At 41.4% G+C, this 22,489-nt stretch overlaps 1 protein-coding gene across 1 annotated transcript in view; it reads right to left on the bottom strand.

The window, feature by feature from the left end:
* Positions 1-15,317: 15,317 nt before the first annotated feature.
* SCML2 (sex comb on midleg-like 2 (Drosophila)) overlaps positions 15,318-22,489 on the bottom strand; it is a 44,337-nt gene continuing 37,165 nt past the window's right edge. Inside the window, exons 10-12 of the mRNA XM_009276884.2 lie at positions 18,027-18,308; positions 17,154-17,317; positions 15,318-15,602 (exon numbers count right to left, since the gene is read on the bottom strand). Coding sequence (XP_009275159.1) covers positions 15,477-15,602; positions 17,154-17,317; positions 18,027-18,308 — 572 coding nt within the window. The 3' untranslated portion in view covers positions 15,318-15,476. The remainder of the gene's footprint in view (positions 15,603-17,153; positions 17,318-18,026; positions 18,309-22,489) is intronic.

Genomic DNA, 22,489 nt, shown 5'->3' on the forward strand with positions numbered 1-22,489 from the left:
ATTATGGGTTTTTAGAATTTTAAGATTATTATGAGAAGAAGAAGAAAAAAAAAATAATAAAAAAGATGCACTTGGTTTTAAACTCATTTAAAACTTTAAACTATCTTTGTAAGTTATTTTTGGGGGAAGGGGGAGAGGAGCGGATGTAGAGTCCCTATAAGCTGGGTTGGGTTGGTTTTTTTTTTTTTCCCTTTTCGTTTTTTTGTTATCGAATTTTGACTTTTCATGGGAAACTGAATAAAAAGCAACCTATTTTTCAAGCAGATTGCACATTTTGCAGCTTTAATGGAGTAATGGATGAGTCAGAGGGGTAAGAGCTATTTTCACTGCCATAAAGTGCTTTGATGATGTAATTCTTCATAACGGTTGGAATGGAAATTTCAAAATAAATGTTTGTACGTGCTAATTGGTTGCAGCATTTTTGGTCATTTCTGAATCGCTTTCAGTGTACGGAGAAGGTTTGGCAAAAAGTCTGTAAACTGTAAAGCGCCACAACTGACTTGTGATGAGCCTAAAATGTTAAGAAAAAATAACAGGCTAAGAAAAATTATACTGTCCCACAGAACTGTCGGAGTGCACGTCACAACAGCCGCTAACGATGTGCCCAAACGAGCTTCCGGAGGAGTGAGAACGAGTGAGCGGTACAGCCCAGTGCGCACCGAACACCAGCTTCATTGCGAGAGACCCGTAGGAAACCGTCTTAAAATACTAAGTAATATTAGCGGTCATTTAAAAGAGAAAAGCCTAAAAGTCAGGGGAATTTGGTTGCCGGGGGGGCAGGAGGGGAAGGAAGAGTCACATAATTTTTCCCAGCCTGACTACAGATATATGGAAAAGTTGTTTATTGTTAGTTTTCTAAGTTTCTTTGATGGCTGAAATCAATGCACATGAAAGAGCAGAACTGTGTAACTTTATCACTCGGCCATGTACAAGCTGCCCACGTCAATGGAGAAATGTGAATGTACAATTAAAATAAAAGTTCTGGTAGGTTACGGTTTTGCACTTGTGTATGGAAATGAGCTGGAGGTGCATTATTCTTTGTCGGCGTTTAAGTCCACACAGCTCACTTGTAAAAACCCCTCCCGACGGAAGGACGAACGTGAGAGCAGGAGAACAATTTTCGGTGGGTGCTGCCTTTTCGTGGCTATACCTGTTACATAGAAAAACTCTTTTGTTATTATTTCAAATGACACGTTCCCAGCACCGCACCAGTACTGTCTAAATAAAAAAAAGACATTGTAAACCCATCAGCTGGATGCCGTCGCACGCTAACTGTGCCTTCCTTTACCTAGCTGCAGCCAAGCTACTTCCAAGATGCCTCTTGGACAGTTTCGGGAAGGCTTTTACAGATGTTCATGCAATGAGAAGTTGCCCAAAGAAGCGGCTTCAGGGTTAGAAGTCTAATCACACCCTTAGGCACCGGTGTCATGCCGAAATCTGTTGAAACTTTTGATGGCAGCAGACACCAATTCACTATTCAGAAGATGCATCTGCATTAGGAGGTTAGGAAAGGCATGCCGTTTCTCTTTTCCTGGGCTGAAGGATCGCTGCCCTCTTGCTTAATATGAAAATGGAGGACTTTCACATAAGCGTAGCATGAACTTCTGTCAAACTCTTGCTTTTTAAGTATTTTTAAAGCCTTTTATTTTTCCCAAAGCTGGCAGAACTGACAGTGTTCAGAAGAGCGTAAAGTGTTGATGGATTCATTAATGTTTAGTCATTTGACCATTTTTTTTTTCTTTCTTAATTGAAAATACTCTGCTACTTTGTTTTGCTCCTTCCAAGAAGCTGTGCTGATGAAATGTGTCATCTTCTGGCTATTACAGTGCAGAGGCTCGGGATTTCGACATCCCTTGGGACGGCCATCCCAGTTGTCACTGCCCTGCTCTGTTTCAGCTGGGCCCGTTCCAGAGTGTCAAAAGCCTTCTGAAAATGTAGGTTTCCCCAGGGAGGGAGGGCATCCAGCTGATGTGCACCCCTCCTGCTGGCCACGGGGCACCTGCAACAGGCAGAGCAGCGCTTGTTGGTGACACTGGCTGCAGGTGCTGAGGTTTTCCCTCCTCTCCTTCGCAGGCCTTTACTGGGAGCTCTTAGTGCTCCCAGGTTAACTTCAATGCCCAGGCTACCTCCCGGCCCACTCTGCACACAGAGGTCTGGTTTAACTGAATTTAGACCACAAGCCCCAGAAACCCCGACAACAAATTAGGCTAAATCAGCTTTATACCATTATAAACCCATACAAGCACTGTCAAAACACCCGATGCCTACAGGCAACTAATTCAGTTTAAAGCCAACTGGTACCGGTTGTAAAGGCAGACCAGACCAGCAGCCACATGGCTGCATCTTCCCCCAGACCATTACAAGAGTAACTGCAACCTCCCCTCTCCGAAACAGGGCTGGGAAAAAACAGAGCAGGCTCCAACTATCCTAGCGTCCCCGTCTGCCCCACCAGGACCAGCCCCCCCGGCTTTACAGGGCTGTCTCCAGAAGGGCCAAGCTCCCCGGCACTGCTGGTCGCCACCAACGTCCCCATCGCCACAAGGCGACACAGGCTGGAGCCACCCCACTAGAAATGGATGGGCAGAGCAGACTGGGCTCACCTGCCCCACCGCCTGGCTTTTCCATTTCTTAAACTGCAATGGCAGGGGGGAATATTCTGAACAGCATCTTTCCGGGAAGGCTTAGGGCAGCTCCTGCTTCCTCCCCTGCTACCCTTTCATGCAACCCCAGCCTTCAAGGCTGTGCGACGGGAAGAAGAGCCATGCACCAGCACCTCTCCTCATGCTTAACTCTGTTGGGCAAACAACACTAAGTAGAGACCATTTGCCTCCCACCATCCCTCGTGTGTGAAGCACAAGTCCTACATCCCATTGGCACACAGGAGAAGCAGCCACAGAACAAGGTACTTAATTACACCAAGATTAAGCACTTCCACCTTCTCCTCCTCCTCGCCTCTAGCAGCAATTACAGATTTTGTATATTGGGCCATTAATTTTCTACAGGGCTACATTTTAACTGCTTCTGAAACTTCTGTACGAGGAGAAGGACACAGAGCTGCACTCGTGATATATGGAGCTTCCATTTCTGGTGGCTGTTAATGGAGACATTAATACCTCTTGTGAAGTTGAAGGGAAAGTCATTAAGCCATAATGGTAGGAGGAAGATGTTTTACAATGATGGGTATATGCAAGGTAGAGAGAGAGCAGTGCAGACCCTCAAGGGCATGCCTTGTTGGCTCCAAGCTTCCTTTGACTTGGACTTTGGGTGTGGGCTTTTATTAGGGGGTAGGTGAGATGGGAGAGGGTTGCAGGGGTGGGTTACCTTCCCTTCCGCTCTCTTCCCTCCATCAGGCAGGGGCTTTGCAGGAAGCCAGACACTGAATCCGAGGAGGGGAGCAGGGCTGAATGTCCCAGATGAAGGCCACAGTACATGGCAGCCTCAGGGGTGGGACAGCTCAGATGCACCAACCTGGAGCTTTCCTCCACGTGGCAGCTGGGTCCCCTTCCCCTACAGCCCTGGGATGAGGAGTGCACAGCTAAGGCTTCGGCACATGGAGTTAGCTGTTAGCAACAGAAATGAATCCAAAAGAAGAATGAGCAGCTTCTCAGCCAGAGAATTTACCTGGACCGGGTGGTTTTTAGGCTGAGAGAACACACAAGCAGTCAGGTAAGCAGCAGACAATTACGAGCGCAAGGAAAAGGTGGAGAATGGGGAGATGAAAGCAGGCAGTGGAAGCTGAGGTAAGAGCCACCTCCAGGCCTGTTAGCATCGCACCGTTATTAAAGTTAGCAAGCAGCCAGCCAGAGAACGAAAGGGAGAAGCAAAGCTGTGGCCCTTGGCCACGAGCAGATGACAGAGAAAAGGAAGGTGTCGGCTTCCAAGACAAGGCTCCAGGGCCACTCGGCTTAGCAAGAGCAGGAAGAAAGGTAAGCACTGAGCACTGGGAGGGTAATGCTTTTTTGGGCTGAAGGCAGCTGAGAAGTGAGGGCGGGAGGAGACCGTACACCAAGTCACACACACGTAGAGCACTCAAGGCAGCGTGGCCTTCCTGCTCCTACCCTGACACAGCAGGTGACGAGGAAGAGCAGCAGCAAACCCAGCCCGGTGGGAAGGGGAGGGGAAGGAGAACATCAAAGGCATCCGTTTCTGCGTATCACAGGCCTGAAGTAACGTGTGTGAGCTAGGCTCTCCTACCACCCACGCTCCTATCCGCTATAAAATTGATATGCCAGTATGTCTGCTGATCAGTACCAACTTTTCTTTTTTAACCACTTCTACCCGTTTTCTGCTCAGCCCCTCCCAGAGCACGGGGATGATTACACCACCTTGCATATCCCTGCAGAGGTTTGACCTGCAGGGGCTCAAGGAGCAGCTTCGCGCGCTTCTTGCATGCGAAAGCTTTCAGGGGAAACTGGCTGGCACAGAAGTGGCCTCCGAGCACTGAAGGGAGCGATTCAGAGAAGTCCGTGCCCCTTCACTTGCACAGAGGCACCTCAGGACAGCGATGCGACAACAATAAGCAACTCGTTAACAGTCTTCTTGAAGAATCTTAGACAATGAAAACAGCATAAAACAACATTGCATAATATCCTGGTGCCAGATGTTTTAGTTTCTTTTTGTGCTCAAGTTTATAAAAACACGCTGAAGGGCTCAAAGACCTTGTTTTCCTCCGGCTGGGATCGGTTCCTGCCTTCCCAAATGCAGCCAGCCTGCCACCGCAACATTAATGATGTTAATTTGTGCAATTCGCTGTTTTCACTCACCTTTCACTTTTTTTCCAATGCTTCCCCCTCCTCTTATTTAAAGTTGCATTTCTCTTAGACTATACCACATACTCTTAATGCTGAAGTTTGCAGTTCAGAGTACTCTGGGGCAGTCCTACACACACAAGCAAATCCCCTAATTTTAGTGCGGAAAACATATTTTCCACAGTTGTTAAAATCCTGGTATCACAGCCCTGCTAGGAAAATCCATTCTGTTGTTGAACCATCTGAAACATTTCTTCACGTTTGGGGAAAAAAATTACTAATCGTTAAAATATTTAGCACTGCTTTGTGCCCATATACCCCAAGCTCTCCTAGAATAATAGCATAATATCCTGGTACTGAAATTATTAGGATACTTTCAAACTAAGAGGGGAAAATTAAAAGAGCAAACAGCAGGGTACAATCTAATCAAAAATCTGGAAAGGAGCACTATTTTCCAGGTAAAACATTAGTTTTCACTGTTAAGAAGTGCATGTTTCCAGTGAAGCGCTGGTAACAGACACATAGCATCCCTGCGTCAGCCTGTGCCCGGCCCCCCCTCGCTCCTGGGATTACTAATGTTCCTTAGCCCACAGCTGTCTCAAAACGGTCACATTTTCCGCATTGTTTCAATATCATCCTTCCCACCACATCCTCGTCAACGGAGTCCCCATCTTTCTTTGCTTAAGAACCGAAGATAGGCAACGTTTTGTCCTAGTCTGGCATCTTGCAGACCAAGGGTGCCTCACTGTGACACAAAACAAGGAGGTCCTTCTTTCTGGAGCTTATGTGCTGCAAGAAAACCCCTAAAAGTCCCATCAGTAAGCATGGGAAAGCTATTAATTTTGGAGGCTTCTGATACACAAGTCATTTCTTGTTTATTGAGAAAAAAAAACAACCCTACCTGCATTCACAGTTATAAAGGTAATCGAGTGGATTTTTCATTCTTTAAACAAATGTTTCAAAATAAGTACCCTGAAAGCTTGGTCCACGGAGCATGGTCCAGCATAAGAGAGCACGTGCCCGCCCTTCAGAGATGCTCCACAGTTGAACCATGATGGCACAAAGCCGCCACACTCGATCTTAAAGCCTGATGATGCACATGCCACACTCACCTAGCACCACCCGTACTTGTGTACAGGGGGGTCAGAGCGGGGTTAAAAAAGACCAACAGAATATTTAAATGCTTGTTGTCCGCCTTTTGCCACTTTAAACAAGAGATATGCAACAGAACTCTAACTATGCAACAACGGGGATCTAAGAGAGCAGAAATATTCTCTATGGATAGACTTTTTGGGCTAGATATTCTGGACATCTGGACTTTTGAGCAAGACCCTTGTGTGGTAGACTGTGGGATCCGGCCAGCATTTCTTGGTTAGTACAATGTCCACCTGAACATTTCCTTCTGAACGCCAACTAGGTCTTTCAATGAAGGACTCAAGTAAGGGGACTGTTCCATCTTACTTGGCAACAAACAGCACCTTAGGTGGGGAATTAGCTCACATGCTGAAGTTAAGGGAGATGGGTATCGAGGCTCCCATGACAGATACTGAAAATGCAGTCAATAAAACCAGCAGAGTCAAGAGTGCTATTCATCTCTTTGTAAAGCAGATGTTGGTATCTGGTCAGATCACTCATACCCTCAGTTCGGTCAGCTAGACTTTCATAGACTACAATGAAAGTCTAGACAAATATGATATAAAGACATTAAGCTATATGAAATTAAATTCAATCCTGTATTCCTAGGTTTTGGCTCCTCAACTGGTCTGGCTTTAAAAGAAATCACATCAAGAGGGAGTTGGTAGCAGCAGCTCATTCAATTACGAAGAAACAATTTAAGGACACAGAGAGGATGCCCCAAGAATTGGGTAAGGAATTACAAGGATTCAGCTCATGTTTTCAGATGAAATCATGTCAAGATAAAATACTTCACACCCCTGACGGTTCAAAATGTTAATTTCTAACTTTCCTTTTTAAAATCCCAGCTCAACACAAAGAGTCAAAGACACTAGTCATGACTCAACAGTCAGCGCATCCAAATCTGAAACAGTTTAAGTTAGTATATCCACCTGGTTTTCTCCTTTCTGATTTTCCATTACTTCATTCTTCATATATTTTCCTTCCCATGTTTATTGCACACAAACCCTATCACTCATCTCAGGCTTCCATTAAATGTTTTGAAAGAAAACAGAAAACTTTCCCCAACCTGTTCATTTCCTGTAGCCAAACACCACCCAGGCAAAAACAGTTCACAATTAATACACTACGGTGAATGCAAAGATGTATGAAAGTAATATGCTCCCTTTGGCTGAGCTGGTCCCTTGAAAATAAACAAACAGCTGACAGCATTCCGTTAAAAACAAACAAACAAAGAAAACACAACAAACCAACAAAACCCCCCAAAACTAAAACCAACCAAACAAAAAACGCCCAAATCCCCCACCATTGCCCATTGAGCCTAATAAGCAATACGTCCCAAGTACATCACAATGACCTATCTAGTACCTCACCCCTTAAGCACAAGCATAAACCAAGGGTAGACTAAAACTGAACATTTATTTATTAATTTCTCCCTCCCCACTATTTTGTTCATGTGAGCACAGGGACTTTAAAAAAAAAAAAGACAGACTGACAGACAGAAAAGCACTTTGTAGACCACACCTTGAGTAACATCGCCTAGGTGAGAGGCACCTGTTCATAACAGAGTACCACCAACATTCCCAGGCAAGGACTGAAATCAGTAGCAACAGGGGGTACATACAGCAGAGAGAAAGCAAGCAAGCTGCAGAGTCCTTTTCTTATTTTTCAAAACATGCAGGAGCAAGAAGCACACGCAAAGATCCTTCCCTCAAAAGGGTCTCCAATAAGAGGAAGACCCGTTTGGCAGCACTGGTTTGGAGAGATGGAAGTTGAGGGAAGAAGAGTTCAGACCTGTTTGAAACCCCCACTCTTAGGGATCTGGACAGCATTAGCACAATTGCTTGGGGGAACAGAGTGCCTCCATAACTACTGAAAAAAAAAATCAGTATGAGAAAGGGAGAAATCTAGTAACATTACAGCCTCTTACATTTGAACACCAGACTTTCTAAGGTGTGCCACCATTCATTAAGATTTTCCCAGTGCCTTGCCAATCTGCCTCTGCTTCCACCTGGGAGGGTAGATGAGTCTTTGCCTTTCCCGTTCTTGACCTCAGTGCTGAGACTGCCAACGCAGGGTAATGGCAATTATCACGGTGGTTTTGTGGTGTATTCATTTCCTTCCAGCTGTCATAACTAGGAAGGAACCATTGGCAGAGAGGGCTTCTGCCAGCTTCAAGCTGTACATCTGTTCGCATTTGTCTGTTCACACAACACGGGATGCGACCTCCCTTTTCTCTTATGCTGGCATCTGTTTGCTCATACTGTTTGTCCTGGAAGGGCTTTGATTTCAGAGGCTGAAAAGTGAGTCTCGGTGGATGAAAGTGTCTTCACGTATTTTAAAAAGAAAAGAAGTAGAGGTGCGCAGGCTTCGCTATCAGCACTAAACAGTTCCCCTGCAGATAATGAAAGCTGAAATACAACTAGTAGTGGTCCGTAAAGCTATGAGGAGAAGCAGCTCATGCAGGACTCCTCAGCACGTACAGCAGGACTGGGAGATTCTGGAGCTGGTGGAAGCTAATTCTGATTCAAATGGGACAAATTACAGCTAATCAAAATTATCTGCTACGACAGGGATGGATGACTCATGTAAGTGAGGAATTTCAAAGCCTATTGGACCACCGTAATGGCATATTTTAAGTACATACAGGACTCCCATCATCTACACAGCCACAGTAGTGAGAATTTATTTAGGACAAACTATCAGAGGAGAAAGTTTTAAAATATATATATTTTGCTATTTTTAAAAAAAACAATCTCTGAGGTTCCCACTGTAAAAAAAAAAATTAAAAAAGATATAAAATGTCTCATAGTTGCTGACTCGAAACACAATGAGTTTACAACAGACTGCTCAGATTTTAAGAAGTCTCAAAATGGCTCTGCGTGACCTTTGAACCAACAAGAACACTGACAGTTGGGGAACACGATCCCAGGATTATGGGCTAGTTAGTAAGCTTTACAGAGCGAAACATTATAATCAAGGCTGGAGGAAAAAGCAGCAGCCATTTCACCACAGAAATGGATGTGAAATCAGCTTCTGCCTCCCTGCATCACTCTTAGGCAGTTCCAAATGAGCACTTTTTACTCACTCCAATAGTTTTACATGTAATAAAAAAAGAGAGGAATATATGACCTTCGAAATTGATCTCGAGGGGGTCTTTTTTTTTCTGCCCCCTCCCCCGCAGCTTTTTAAACCAAGCCAGCCTAACTCTACATAGCTTCAACTCGGCAGAAAGAGCAGAAAGATGAAGATGCTCATAACTTTTAGAACAGTTTCACACATCTAATGTTGGAATTAAATACTTATTTTACTCTATTATGTAACTAGCTAACCAATCAAAGAAAAAATACCACTATCCACTTTTAAAATGTGTTTTGTCACATGATACTGCATTAAAATAGACTACACTTTATAGGAGACAAAAGGAAGACTGGGGAAAATCTGGGCCCACTGCTGAATGAGATGGGGGGCCTCATTACATGGGACATGAAAAAGGCTGAAGTACTGAATGTCCGCTTTGCTTCAGTCTTTACTAGCAAGACCAGACTTCAGGAACCCTAGGTCCCAGAGACCAGGGGGAAAGGCTGGAGCAAGAACAATGGACTCTTGGTGGAAAAGGATCAGGTCAGGGAATACTTAAGCAAACATACATTAAGTCTAAGAGGCCTGATGGGATGCATCCATGAGTGCTGCGGGAGCTGGCAGATGACATTGCGAGGCCACTCTCCATAATTTTTCATTGATCATGGTGAATGGGAGAAGTGCCTGAAGACCAGAGGAAAGTAGATGTCACTCCTATCTTGAAGAAAGGCAAGGAGGAGGACCCAGGGAACTGCAAGCCAGTCACAGCCACACCTCAATCCCTGGGAAAGTGATGGAACAGCTAATGCTGGAAACCATTTTCAGGCACATGAACAACATGATGATCATCAGGAGTAGTCAGCATGGCTTCACCAAGAGGAAGTCATGCTTGACCAACTTGATAGATTTCCATGATTAAATGACTGGCCTGGTAGATAAGGGGAGAGGAGTGAATATTGACTACCTGGACTTGAGGAAGGCCTTTGATACTGTCTCCCAAAAGATCCTCACGGACAAGCTGCTGAAGTACAGGCTGGATGAGCAGACAGTAAAGTGCATTGGAAACTGGCTGAATGGCCGGGCCCAGAGGATGACGAACAGTGGCACAAAGTCAAGTTGGAGGCCAGTGACTGGTGGTGTACCCCAGGGGTCACTACTGGGTCCAATCCTGTTTAAAATCTTAACTCCTGACCTGGATGATGGGGCAGAGCATACACTTAGCAAGTTTGCTTAAGACACCAGACCGGCAGGAGTGGCTGATACATCAGAGGGTCATGCTGTCACCCAGAGTGACCTCAACAGGCAGGAGAAATGGGCCAACAGGAACCTCATGAAGCTCAACAAGGGGAAGTGCAAAGCCCTGCACCTGGGGAGGAACAACTCCAGTCACCAGTATGTGCTGGGGGCCAGCCAGCTGGAAAGCAGCTTGGCAGAAAAGCAGCTGGGGGTCCTGGTGGACACCAAGTTGAACATGAGCCAGCCATGCACCCTTGCCGCAAAGAAGGCTAATGGTACCCTGGGCTGCATGAGTAGGAGTGTTGCCAGCAGGTTGAGGGAGGTGATCCTTCTCTCCTCAGCACTGGTGAGGCCACGCCTGGAGTGCTGGGTCCAGCTGTGGGCTGCCCAGTACAGCAGAGACATGGACATACTGGAGAGAATCCAATGAAGGGCCATGAAGGTGATGAAGGGATGGGGGCATCTCTCCTGTGAGGAAAGGTTGAGAGAGTTGGGACTGTTCAGCCTGGAGAAGAGAAGGTTCAAGGGGGATGTCATCAATGTACGGAAATATCTGAGGGGAGGGTGCAAAGAGGATGGAGCCAGGCTCTTTGCAGAGGTGCCCAGTGGCAGGACCAGAGGCAACGGGCACAAACTGAAACACAGCAGGTTCCCTCTGAACATCAGGAAACACTTTTTCACTGTGAGGGTGACCAAGCCCTGGCACAGGTTGCCCAGGGAGGTTGTGGAGTCTCCCTCCTTGGAGATATTCAGAAGCTGCCTGGACATGGTCCAGGGCAACTATCTCTAGGTGCCCCTGCTTGAGCAGGGGGGTTGGACCAGATGACCTCCAGAGGTCCCTTTCAACCTCAACTAGTCCTCAACTCTGTGATACACTCCTCAATTCTTACTTAGAATGGGGCAGATACAAGACAAACCTAGAAACACAAAAAGCTGTAGATAAAAACCCTGCTATATTTAATTTGAAAACTCTCATGTCTGTGCTGAGCAGTATTTTTCGTTTTCCCTGTAGCATTGCTTTCTATACAGCTTTTGACGTACTCGTTACTTCCAGTTACAATTTTAAGTCTATTATAGAAAAAAGCTTTTAAAAATTATATAGTTTCAGAGTAATTGGTATAGACAACCATGCATAAAAGTCTGTCCTAAGTGGTCTAGACAAAAACACCAAGCAGACTTAAGATAATATTACATAATGCAGAACAGAAAAAAAACCAGTCAGCTCAAACTAGAAACAGAATAGATAAATAGCATAACACAAATTATCTTAAAACAGTGACTACCAGCCTCTGCTTCAAGTTGGCTGGACAGAGGCTGCTCTGACTCCTTGGTTCTGGATGTCAGGCCATTAAAAATTATTTACGTTATAGATTCACATATACATACATATGAATAGACTTTCATTAGTTACTCATATTTAAATGAAATCATGATCCGAAGTTGGCTCACTGGAATAATACGTGAATAGGAAAAGGTGACTGGAGCCCTCCGAGTTAAGCAGGAAGATAAACTATTAATTCAACAGTGTACCCACGTTTCAATTCGCTGAATTTCACCTCCAATTAAAGGAAAGACAAGCACAAAGAACCATGGTGTTTCATCTGAGCAGGTTCAAACTTCAAGATTTTAGTCATCCTTACTTAGGGCTTCACTTTTCCCCTACAGGAATACTTGAGATACTCAAATGTAGAATTTTTGTATCACGTTCAGGGCATACACAATGACATCCACAGACTCACATAAAACTGTCATCAGAGTTACAGAGAAGGTTAACATTGCTTTTGAGCAAATTATATCCCCAAATGACTGGAAAGGAAGAAGAGTTTCTACAAATACCGTGAGTATTCAGGTGAACATCTTTGCCCCTGTGTCTACCACCTGAAGTAAAAAATGGCGTGCCTTATTAAAAGCAACAAAAAAGGGGAAGACGCTCCATCCTTTGAGCCAACATTTACAACATGATGTTGCTGTCTTTCACTGTCATTCCTGAAAAAGTCCTACAATATGCATACAGCCACAACAAACTTGTTGGAAGTGTCATCATGTCAACCACAATGTGCAATCACCCTGCCACACAGCACTCTTCAATTTCAATATTGCATAGGTCTTCTGCAACAAGAATTGTGAGAGCTGCTAGTCCTCCCAGGCAGTATCATTTTAATTTCAAATAGAAGAGATCTTACGATGTACTGAGGAGTTACGGCACTGTCTCACAAGACAACTGAAAGATACAGAACCAGATAAGCAGATGAATCCCTGTTGATAGAGAAGCAACTCAGAGGAACAAAGAGAATACATCATGTTGTCTTTTATATCAAATATGCACCAGAAAGATTTTCAGTATCTTTTGAGAGAGACATCAGATGCACAATGCCTCTAGACTATTGTTACTACCAACTTCCAAGTTCCATAGTTTGCCTGCGAAGGATTTGAGGTTACCATTAACCCAGCTTAAGTTACTTCTCAAGCGCAGGCTGACCACTGCGAACAGCCACCGGAACAACAGACTTCTGTATCATAGAAATAAGAAAGCATGAAGTATATGAAGTTCAAACCTACTGCCATTAACTGCTTTGATTTAAAATACTTCAGGTCTTCATCTGAACACAGGACAAACAGTTTTTAGCAGTCTCTTCCCCTCAGTGGTTATATGAGAATTCTGTAAGCTGTAAGTGGCAAAATGCTATATGCACAACTAAATAGTTGAATATATTCCTAAGTTGTTTTGAAAGCATAGACCAACCCAAGTTCAAACATTAATTGCTTCAGATCAACAATGTTGTAATGATTTTACTCTTTTGATTAAAACCTGCCTTACATCAGATGTTTACATGAACTGCCAAGAACTGCCAAATGCCAGAAAAGATAGCTACCCTTGCCTACGCAAACAGCGCTCACACATATACACAACATCAAACAAAACGGACAGTTACAACAATGAACAAACTATTTTATTTTTGTTGATAGATAAGAATATCCCATTGAAAATAAAGAATAAAAAATAGATTCTGCTACAACACTTTGAACGCTTGAATCTCACGCTATAGCACACGGTGAAATTCTGGTACTGCGACATCACAGTAATCCCTGTGCACACAGGTGCACAGAAAGCCTTGAACAAATATTTATACCCATAACAGTGCCATGTACAAAAATGTCATTCCATAAAGGCCGAACAGAAAATTTAAACATCTTTGTTTTTCTTATACCAATGGCAACATAAAAAATGAAAACTGTTTTCAGTCAATTACTTCCACTTAAATCATATAAGATTTTTTTACGCTAAAGAACTCTGAAATTCAGCATAATAAAGCATGGAAGAAGTAAGGTATAAACAATATACTGAACATGTGGGGCATGATGTTTTCCTCGATATATAACTAACTTTCATATGGTTACACCAACAATCAAATCAGTATTTTCCTAACACAAAGAAAATATTCTGTTTCTCCAATCAACGCTCTGACCTTTTCTTACTATAAAGAGCATGCTTGTATTATTCATCTAAGCATACATGCACCACAAAAGATATGCAAAACAAATCAATATAGATAACCTTTAGCGTCAAATGTCTAATGGTGTAATAATAAAAACAATTCTCAAAGTCCAAATGACACACTAAATTAAAATTGCATTGCAGTCACTTAAACTAACAAAATACTTTGACACTTGTGAGCCACAAAATTTATTATTTTGCAGCAGTATCTCTGCTGAAACCTGAGGAGTATCAGACTATTGGTAAAGCAAGGCATTTTCAGAAAAGGAATTTGTAAAAAATACATTTCTACTATATGCTTTCATATAAAAAGGCAGTAAGAAATATAATAAACCCTACCATTTTAGGACTACACCTTCCCTAGCAAATAGTTATTATCACTTGCACTATTACATACAGTACATTCAGTTTCCTACACAGAAAGTATATTTTCTTGTCCCTGATGTATATTACAATTGGCAGTGACAACAAACTGCTTTATTATCACTACTCATTCTTGCAGCTTACACAAACAGCACCAATTTTACCCAAAAAAGGCTTATTGGTTACATAGTAGCACTTCCCTATAGGAAATATAGCCCAAAACATTGGAACAAAATGTGTCTTTCCAGAAATATACCAGAACGTATGGCTCAGAGTTAAGGGATGAATAACCAAGAGTATTGCATAGTACAGGGATCTCGCCTGTATGAATAAACACACTCTTTGATTGTTTGTCACCTTCTGACTCCAAGAATGGACAACACATTAAACAGGTGCTAATGAATATGAAAGTAGTACGCAACTAAATTTACTGGTAAAAAAAAAACAACAAGAAATTGTACAGTTCTCTCTGGCACAGTGCAAAGTACACATTAAAAAACTGAATACATATGTACAGTGTGTATGTATATTTTTATATATATAGTATGTATTTCCCTGACACATACACGTGTATCTATAAAAAGCATGAACACACACATCCATGCCAAACTTAGAAAAAAGATGGAATGTTTAAAATGTGGATGCGTTGTTCCGGTTAAATCAGTCTGTCGCAGAAATGGCTGTTTATACAGCCAATATATGCCTCCATGAAACAGAAATATTTATTGCCTGCATAAATTGACAATATACCGTACATTTGTCCTCATAACTTACCAAAGGACTGATAATCACACTTTATAAAAGCTTATATTTGTATTAAGCCCTCTCCTCCATAACCCTTCCCTCCCCACACCTCCATCCCCCATGACCAATTCATATGGTTATTCCCTTTATGGAAATCTAAGAAGAATAATCTAGAGTAACATACTAGAGTATTACTCTGCTGGAGGACCAGACACAGCATTCACTAGAGAGATGAGATCTTCTATTTTAAATTTTTCTTGCAATATAAAAGTTTACAGCCACCCCTGTAAAAATTATTAACACCTGATGCTGGTTTGTTTTATTATTTTCCTTTGGGATTCAGCTGTTTTGGTTCTGAATGTGAACACGTTGGCTGAAGTCTGTAACAGAGAACGCACTTTTCAGGATTCGGAGAGCACCGTTACCTGACCTGCCCGCCCCAGTATGATCAACTGTCCTTCCCTGCAAACTTATAGTTTGCAAAATACTAGAACATAATAAAGATTTTTTTTTCCCCTCCCTCTTTATCCTGAATGTCTTTTTTTACATTTTGAGAGCACTTTCAAAAAATAAAGATGCTTTATATCAGCAAAATAGTTTCAAATAAAGGCAATGGCTGTGAACCTGAGAACTTAGTGTGATACGAACACACGTATTTGTGGTATCCCCACTGGCTAGTACTTTCCTTGTTTAAGTCTTTCAATGTGGTAGCACAACTTTAGGGCAGGCCCCAGCTTCAGTCCCATATATTTCATTATCATATCACTTCTCAGTAAGAGTAGTGCCTTCCCATCAATTTCCTGCAGAAGGAAGAGAATAAACACAACAACATATAACTACTTTAACAAGCTTCATGGTAAAACTGGAAAGTACACTGTATTTGTTTATACTGTAGTAAAAATTTATCTACTATATATAAAACAGTAACTTAGTATAATTTGATATTTACAGATGGCCACTGAAACTGAATTCATTTTAGTATTTTTTTAATGTATGATTAAGGTATTTAAGATGCTAAAGAAAATTATAGTAAGTAAAAGAAACTGACCAAACAGCCCTCAAAATTAGGTACCAGCTGGGGAAAAAAGTGAATGGGTCAAGAGAAAAGAAAAAGAAAAAAAAAAAAAAAGAAGTTGCAAAGGAAGGTCTGTGCAGTTAAGAGATTAAATGATCCAAGCACTGAGGCCTTGCACTGAACCTTGAACACAGCTGTGGGAGGATTCTGGCATGCGCATGCAAACAGTCACACGGAGGAAGGGGTTACAGACCATCTAAATCTGTGAAATAAGACAGATCTATGTCCAAGTTAAACCAGACAGATTGTTAGGATCAAGACCAAAGACAACTTAGTCAGATTTCAACTGCCTGGCTGAGAAGCTGCTGAAATGTGACAGTCCTAAGCTCTTAGTAGCATTACATACTGTAGACAGGCAATTAGTTCCTTAAAACACCATAAAGAAAACCACTCTGTCTTTTTTTTTTTTTAAACATAAACCTGACAAAACAAGTGACATTTAGTCTTGTTATACAACTAAGAATAAAACATAAGACAGGAAGCTCCATTACAAGTTATTTTGAGTTTTCCTTCCAATTCAGCTTACTCTGAGATTTAACTGTTAGTAGGAGCTGGTGCAGAACCAGGGTGAAATACTACTAAAGAAAAAGCCAACCGCTTTTTGGAGGGCCATATGTACAATGAAATAAGAAAGCAGCTCTTTGCTGAGCAACCTGCCATAGAAAAGCACAGTGAGAAGGAAGAGGGGAGACCAAAAACAGTACAGAGAAACTGACAGTTTATCTCCCTAAAGACAGCATCTAGTTAGATGTTATGAAACCCTACACATTGTTTTTCAAAACAGATGAATTCAACATTTCAATTGATTCTCTGAATTTTAGTATTAATGACCAAATGTAAAGTTAATGAGGCATAACAGCATCTCTACTTCAGGATAATCAGTCTCCAAAACAGATTGTCTAAGAGAGGTGCTGTCTATGTAGGCCAAATGCCCATACTGTACATGAGAATGTCCTCTTCTCTAGAGGTACCAGGGATGACGGGGGTACCATGGATGTTGGCCATTAGAACTTGGATACTTCCAGTACTTATATGGCATTATTCCATATAAGCTGGAAAGCAGTGGGTATTTACTTTAGTCTAACAAGACTGGAACACAGAGAAAATACACTGCAGGAGGAGTTTCAGACAGAAAAATATTTTTCAGCCTCCCTCTAATATATGAGTAGACTCTATTCTACCTTAAATTGCAAATAGAGTGATAGACACGAAAGTTGTATTTTAAGAGATTAACGCGACACGCAATCTACTCGAACAGAATGGATGTGCATCATACATGTCTCCTAAAGAGTTCTGCATGTGGAGCTAGTGCCTGTGGATCAGCTTCTTTCACAAAACGCATTACTTCCTCTATTGACCAGGTGGAAGGATCCTTATTCAATATTCTTGAAGGTTCCCTTTTTAGTGAATTCAGATCCGGTCCAGTTGTGGAACTTGCAGCTTTTATTATAAAAATATTGTGAAAGGAAGAAGTATCACTAGTCTGTACAGGGATAACACATTTCATTTTACATAAGACATTCTTAATATTAACATGTGGCTTTTATTATGCATTCTTTGCAATATATTAAAATGAAAGATGTTCTGTTTTCCTCCAAATAATACTGAACTGTTCCGTTTGTCTTTAAATGCCATATATAACTGCAAATATTACAGCAGCATAAACATTAGCACTATGACATACCTAGAGGGATTAGTTCGACTTGTACTTGGCTCCTGGGTCCCAAGATGCCATTAATTGGGAATGTGGCAAAGACAAGTTAAGCTGTGCAGACAGAGGGAGGGACAGGAGGAAACCCTATCCCCATATTTCAGCAACCCAGTAATAGTTGATAAGATGGTCAGGAAGTGAGCTGCATATAACTAGCCCTCCTCGGTCTGGCCTCCTGCAGGGTCCATAACAGCAGTGAGAGGGAGGTGCAGCAGGCAAGACCCCCCGCTCCGGCTTGCACTGCAGTATTAGTTCTAACAGGCTTAAGTTCTGCATTTGCAGTTACGTTAGCAAGCCTGACATGCTTGGCAACAGCACAATATTTCACTCCACATGCAAGCTTTTCTATGGCAAAGAACTTCTTTATTCATAACTCTCAGACTTTGTACATTAATAAAAGCAGTTATATACTTTGGAAAGTTTAGTTATATAGCATACCTTCAATCCGCCTCTGTATTCGATTCCTACTAACTTCATAGTAACCGCTGCTCCCAGCGGAGCTCAAGGACAGCCTGCGCAGGATTGGGGCTGAATTTGAGGTAGCAGTCACTGGCTGAAGGGAATTTCTGTAATATGCTGCACTCCCTGAAGTACAATATTCCGTGGAATTTCGACGGGTCGGGCTTGAAGGATTTACAGAACTAAGTGCGGAATCCATAGAGTCCTCAGAAAATCGGTGTTCTTTGGAAGTGCTGTTTTCTTCTACAGGTAATGTTTCTGCTACACAAAAAGCAAGTGTCAATATGTTCAAAGTGATGGACATTATACCTTTGTTATTTAACTCCTTGCTATGCTCTCTTGAAGATACTGACGGATTGTAAACCTGTTAACAGATCTCCTGTGAGGCAATCACTGCTGCTGGATGTCTGCCCCTTTTCCTCAGGTAATCATTGGGCTCTTACTGTATTTTTAAAACATTTTTTGTAGCAAAAGGTTTAATACGTCAAGTTTAAGACTGTCATCCATAAATCATTTCAGTTGTATTTGTTAAATACTATGAACAGGGAAGTGACAGAGGGAATTTTTTCAGGTAAAATTGTCTGACATTAATACTGATACATAAGCAATCTTAGTCAAGTATTTTCATTATCTTTTATTCTCAAAAAGCTAACCATTAAGAGTGTGTTACGTTTATCTTGCAAGACATTTTTAACATAAATAAAAACTCTCATGTTAACTAACAATTGTTTAATTTGTTCTAAACAGCAGAGGGAGTCACTAACTTCATAAACAAAACAAGTGGACAATTATCATCTCTAGATCCAACATGTTCAGCCACAGAGGCTGTCATTAAAAATTGAACGGGTTACAGGCAAAGCCACAGAAGGCTATGAGTGCCAGGTACGGCACACTAGCGTAACACGTTTGGACCACGCTGTATCTACATACAGTTAACTCTTTGCACAGGGCAGGGTCTGTAAGCACAGACTCTGGAAAGCTAAAGATACATGTAAATTACTGAACCCACCAAGTAAGTTAAAAAAAAAAATCAGGTCTCAGGAAGGAAGTAAAACAACATTCCCCTTTTTAGTTCTTATCACTTATCCGCTAATTTCTACTCTGCAAAACACAAACAACGCCCGCTTAGAAGACTCCTGAACTTTTAGAGACTGTCAATACTGTTTCTAAGCCAGACGAGCAGAGTTCAGTGGGTCCCTTTTCCTGTGCCATGAGACAGGAGCCAGGTTTGCTTGAATACTGAAAATTCCACTCTCAATCAACTGAATTCAGGTCTGACTGGGAAAAACCCAAATCAATGAGAACACCACTCCATTCTCTAGCAATCATACATATTCTTCTCTGTTTGCATCAGGCCAATATCTAGCTCGAGAAAGAAATTGGAAGCACGATGTACAAATCTGTATGAAACAAATGCTGCTTTGGCAGGAGAGTTAAGAGATGGAAAATATAGCTAACAGGTTCACAGAAGTGTAAACCCCACGCTACCGTCTTGAAAATTACTCTAGTGAAGTTATAAAACATATGCTAGTGAAGCAGCATATTCTTTGGGATAACAACTGGTATGTTCTGTGAAACAAGTTCTTGAAATAAGCTTTTTACTACCCTTCTTATATGAAAACTTTCAGGAATTTCTTGGGCGAATACCCAATTGAAACTAAAGGAAGAGTATTTTCCTAAAAAACCCAGTGAGCTTCTCAAGCATGTTTTCAACTTGCTTCATGAGGTCTTAGGTTCTGTGCTGAAACCTGTTTAAAAGTGGAGTGCAGTGAAGAACTGTTAAGCGTATTTTGGCCTTCAGACAGCATAATCCTGAAAGGGAACAAAGGCCCTGAGAGGGCCAGCTCCCTGCTTAGCGAATTTGGTAAGGCAAGATCTGCAAGACGATGTAACCTCTTTTACTAAACTTGACAGTCGTGGAATAAAGCAGCTTTTATGGACGCAAGCCCTTCTCTTTCACATATACAACCCTCAAAACAACCACTGCAAAACCTTCTAGTTTGTTAGATTTCAATCACAAAAGCAAAGAAGCAGCTATTGAGGTTTTCAAAGAAAACAAACAAGAAAACTAACTTCTTCACACTTGTCAGCTTGAAGTAGTTACAGCAACTTACCAAAACGAAAAACAAAAGCCATCATTCTACAGAATTTCAGAGAGACTTTAAGAGATGTAGTCAATGATACGCACTATAAAATTAAAGGGTAGCCGACCAAGGGAAAATTAGAACTGTGGAGAATGAAACCACTAACAGAAATCTCAGTCCAAGACCGAAAGGCAGAGGTGATACTTTAAATGGTTACAGCAAAGCTATATGAAGGAGTCTAATGTTTAACTGACTGAACCTGTAGATTCAGATTTCAGAAGTCTTGAAAGGTAGGATGAAACAATGGAGACAATGCTCCCCAGCAGAAAGTTTCAACTAGAGTATTTAAGCATGTACCAGCCAACTCCATGTAATGTCTTAAGAAAAAACCTTTTTGTAGTTATAGTAAAAATGCAGAGGTCCCAAATATAGGGCTTTTTTAAAATAATTGTTTTATGTAATCCTTGTCAAGATTTCTGAAGACACAAAGATTTTTAAAATTGACTGTATTGCAACAGAATTTAATTGTATTTATTCTAATTATATCCCAGATTTCTCACTGATGTTATATATCCTAAAGTAAACAATAGGGCTGGGAAAGATCAACTCTGCTTTTTTTCCCCAAGATACCAGCATTCGAATTTGTCTTATTGTAAATTCTCAATTCACATGCACAAGGTGGAAGAGCCGGCCTATTTCCCAGGGCCATCATCTTTTAGAGAAGGTGTTTCTGTTCAGCAACTATAGTGTCCAATCCACTTCCCTTTCCATACATCTAGCTTCTCTACAAACAAAACGCAGCTGCAATCTTGTCAAAAAAAGTGGTCAACTGATATGACAGCTGATTCAAAATCACCATCTAGCAAACGGAGCTTTGCAATCCACGGAGCAATGAATGACACACTTCTACCTCAACTTTTTGAGCACCTGTGAATAACTGTGGTATGGAAAGAGACAGGAGGTTCCACTGCAGACTGCTTGATCTCTGCGTAGATTAATAAAAGGCCAATAAAAAGGCCTTATGTTTCAAATGTAAGGATGACAGACGGTTTAAACACTGAAGGCCTTAGCAGGAATCAGATGTTTTGTTTTCTTGAAGCTCCTCTGGGAATTAGAAGCCAGTTGTTCTGCCTCATACATAACCGGAATGATGTAATCATCCACAGTAGTAAGAACACTCTGTTTTCAGGGGGAGGGAGGCTGAGTTATTCCACCCCCTCTTATCTTTCATAACTTTAAGAAGAAACTGTTAGTGAGCAGGAAAGAGTAAAATCTGTAAAACGTATCTCTGAGCAGATCAGAAGGAAAATGAGCTGTTTGAAAGACCCTTTCCCACAATTACTCCTTTTCGCCTTCAAATGATATTTCAAATCGACTATTTCAAGACAACTATGTCTCAATGGAACCAGAACTTTTTGGGGGCAGATCTTTCTTGCTAACCAACCCATGACTGACCACTATAAAATTACCTCCAGATTTTCAGCAGAGGACATTGCCCTAATGGGAAACACACAACACTAGAGAACATTTTGCCTCTTGAAATGCACAGAGTACAAATTCAAACCGCTGAAACCATGGCAAAACACTTATTTCAATTATTTTTTATCCACATAACTGCACTTTATAATGAACTATTGATCTTAAAATGTATTTTAAGGAGTACACTGACTTCATCTGTAAAAGAGATCCATTAGCAAACAAGGATTAAAAAGCAGTATGTGCATGCATGTTTACTTTGAGGAAGATTTCTTACGAGATAATGCAGATCTACTCAAACATTTGTTTTGCTCCAGCTGAAACAACTTCATTTGAGTATAATTAAGTGCTCTACAATTATTAAGTTACCCACCAGAAATATCTGACTTAGGCGTACAATATATCTGTGGAATTAAAACATTATTCCTTTTGGAAAAACACAGAAATCAATAATCAATGCAGAACTGTATTTCCTGCTGCTGTTATTATATACACAGAAGTGAATACGCTACATAGATATAAAATAATAAGATGTACCATTTTAAATAATCTATCATTTTGTGGATTTTAATTTTATATTTTTTTTCTGCTTTAACTGTAATCCTACGACTTTTTAATCTGCACAGAAAAAGAGATTATTCTGCCCCCACTGATCCTAACAGGCACAAAATGCCCCCAGGATCTCCAAAAAGAGGAAAAAAAAAATACGAAGGAAGAAATAACTAATCCCCATTTTACTTCAAAAAAGCCTTTGGAAATATCTTGCAGCAAGAGAAAGTATGTATCAGATGGGATGAGTCAACATCAACAAGTTAAGTAGCAAATGCAGAGTAAAAAAACCCCACATTTTCGTAAGTCTTTCTCACTGAGGTTTAAACCTAG

Source organism: Aptenodytes forsteri, unplaced genomic scaffold (assembly GCF_000699145.1).
Source record: "Aptenodytes forsteri isolate BGI_AS27 unplaced genomic scaffold, ASM69914v1 Scaffold273, whole genome shotgun sequence".
In the NCBI taxonomy this organism is placed as follows: Eukaryota; Metazoa; Chordata; class Aves; order Sphenisciformes; family Spheniscidae; genus Aptenodytes; species Aptenodytes forsteri.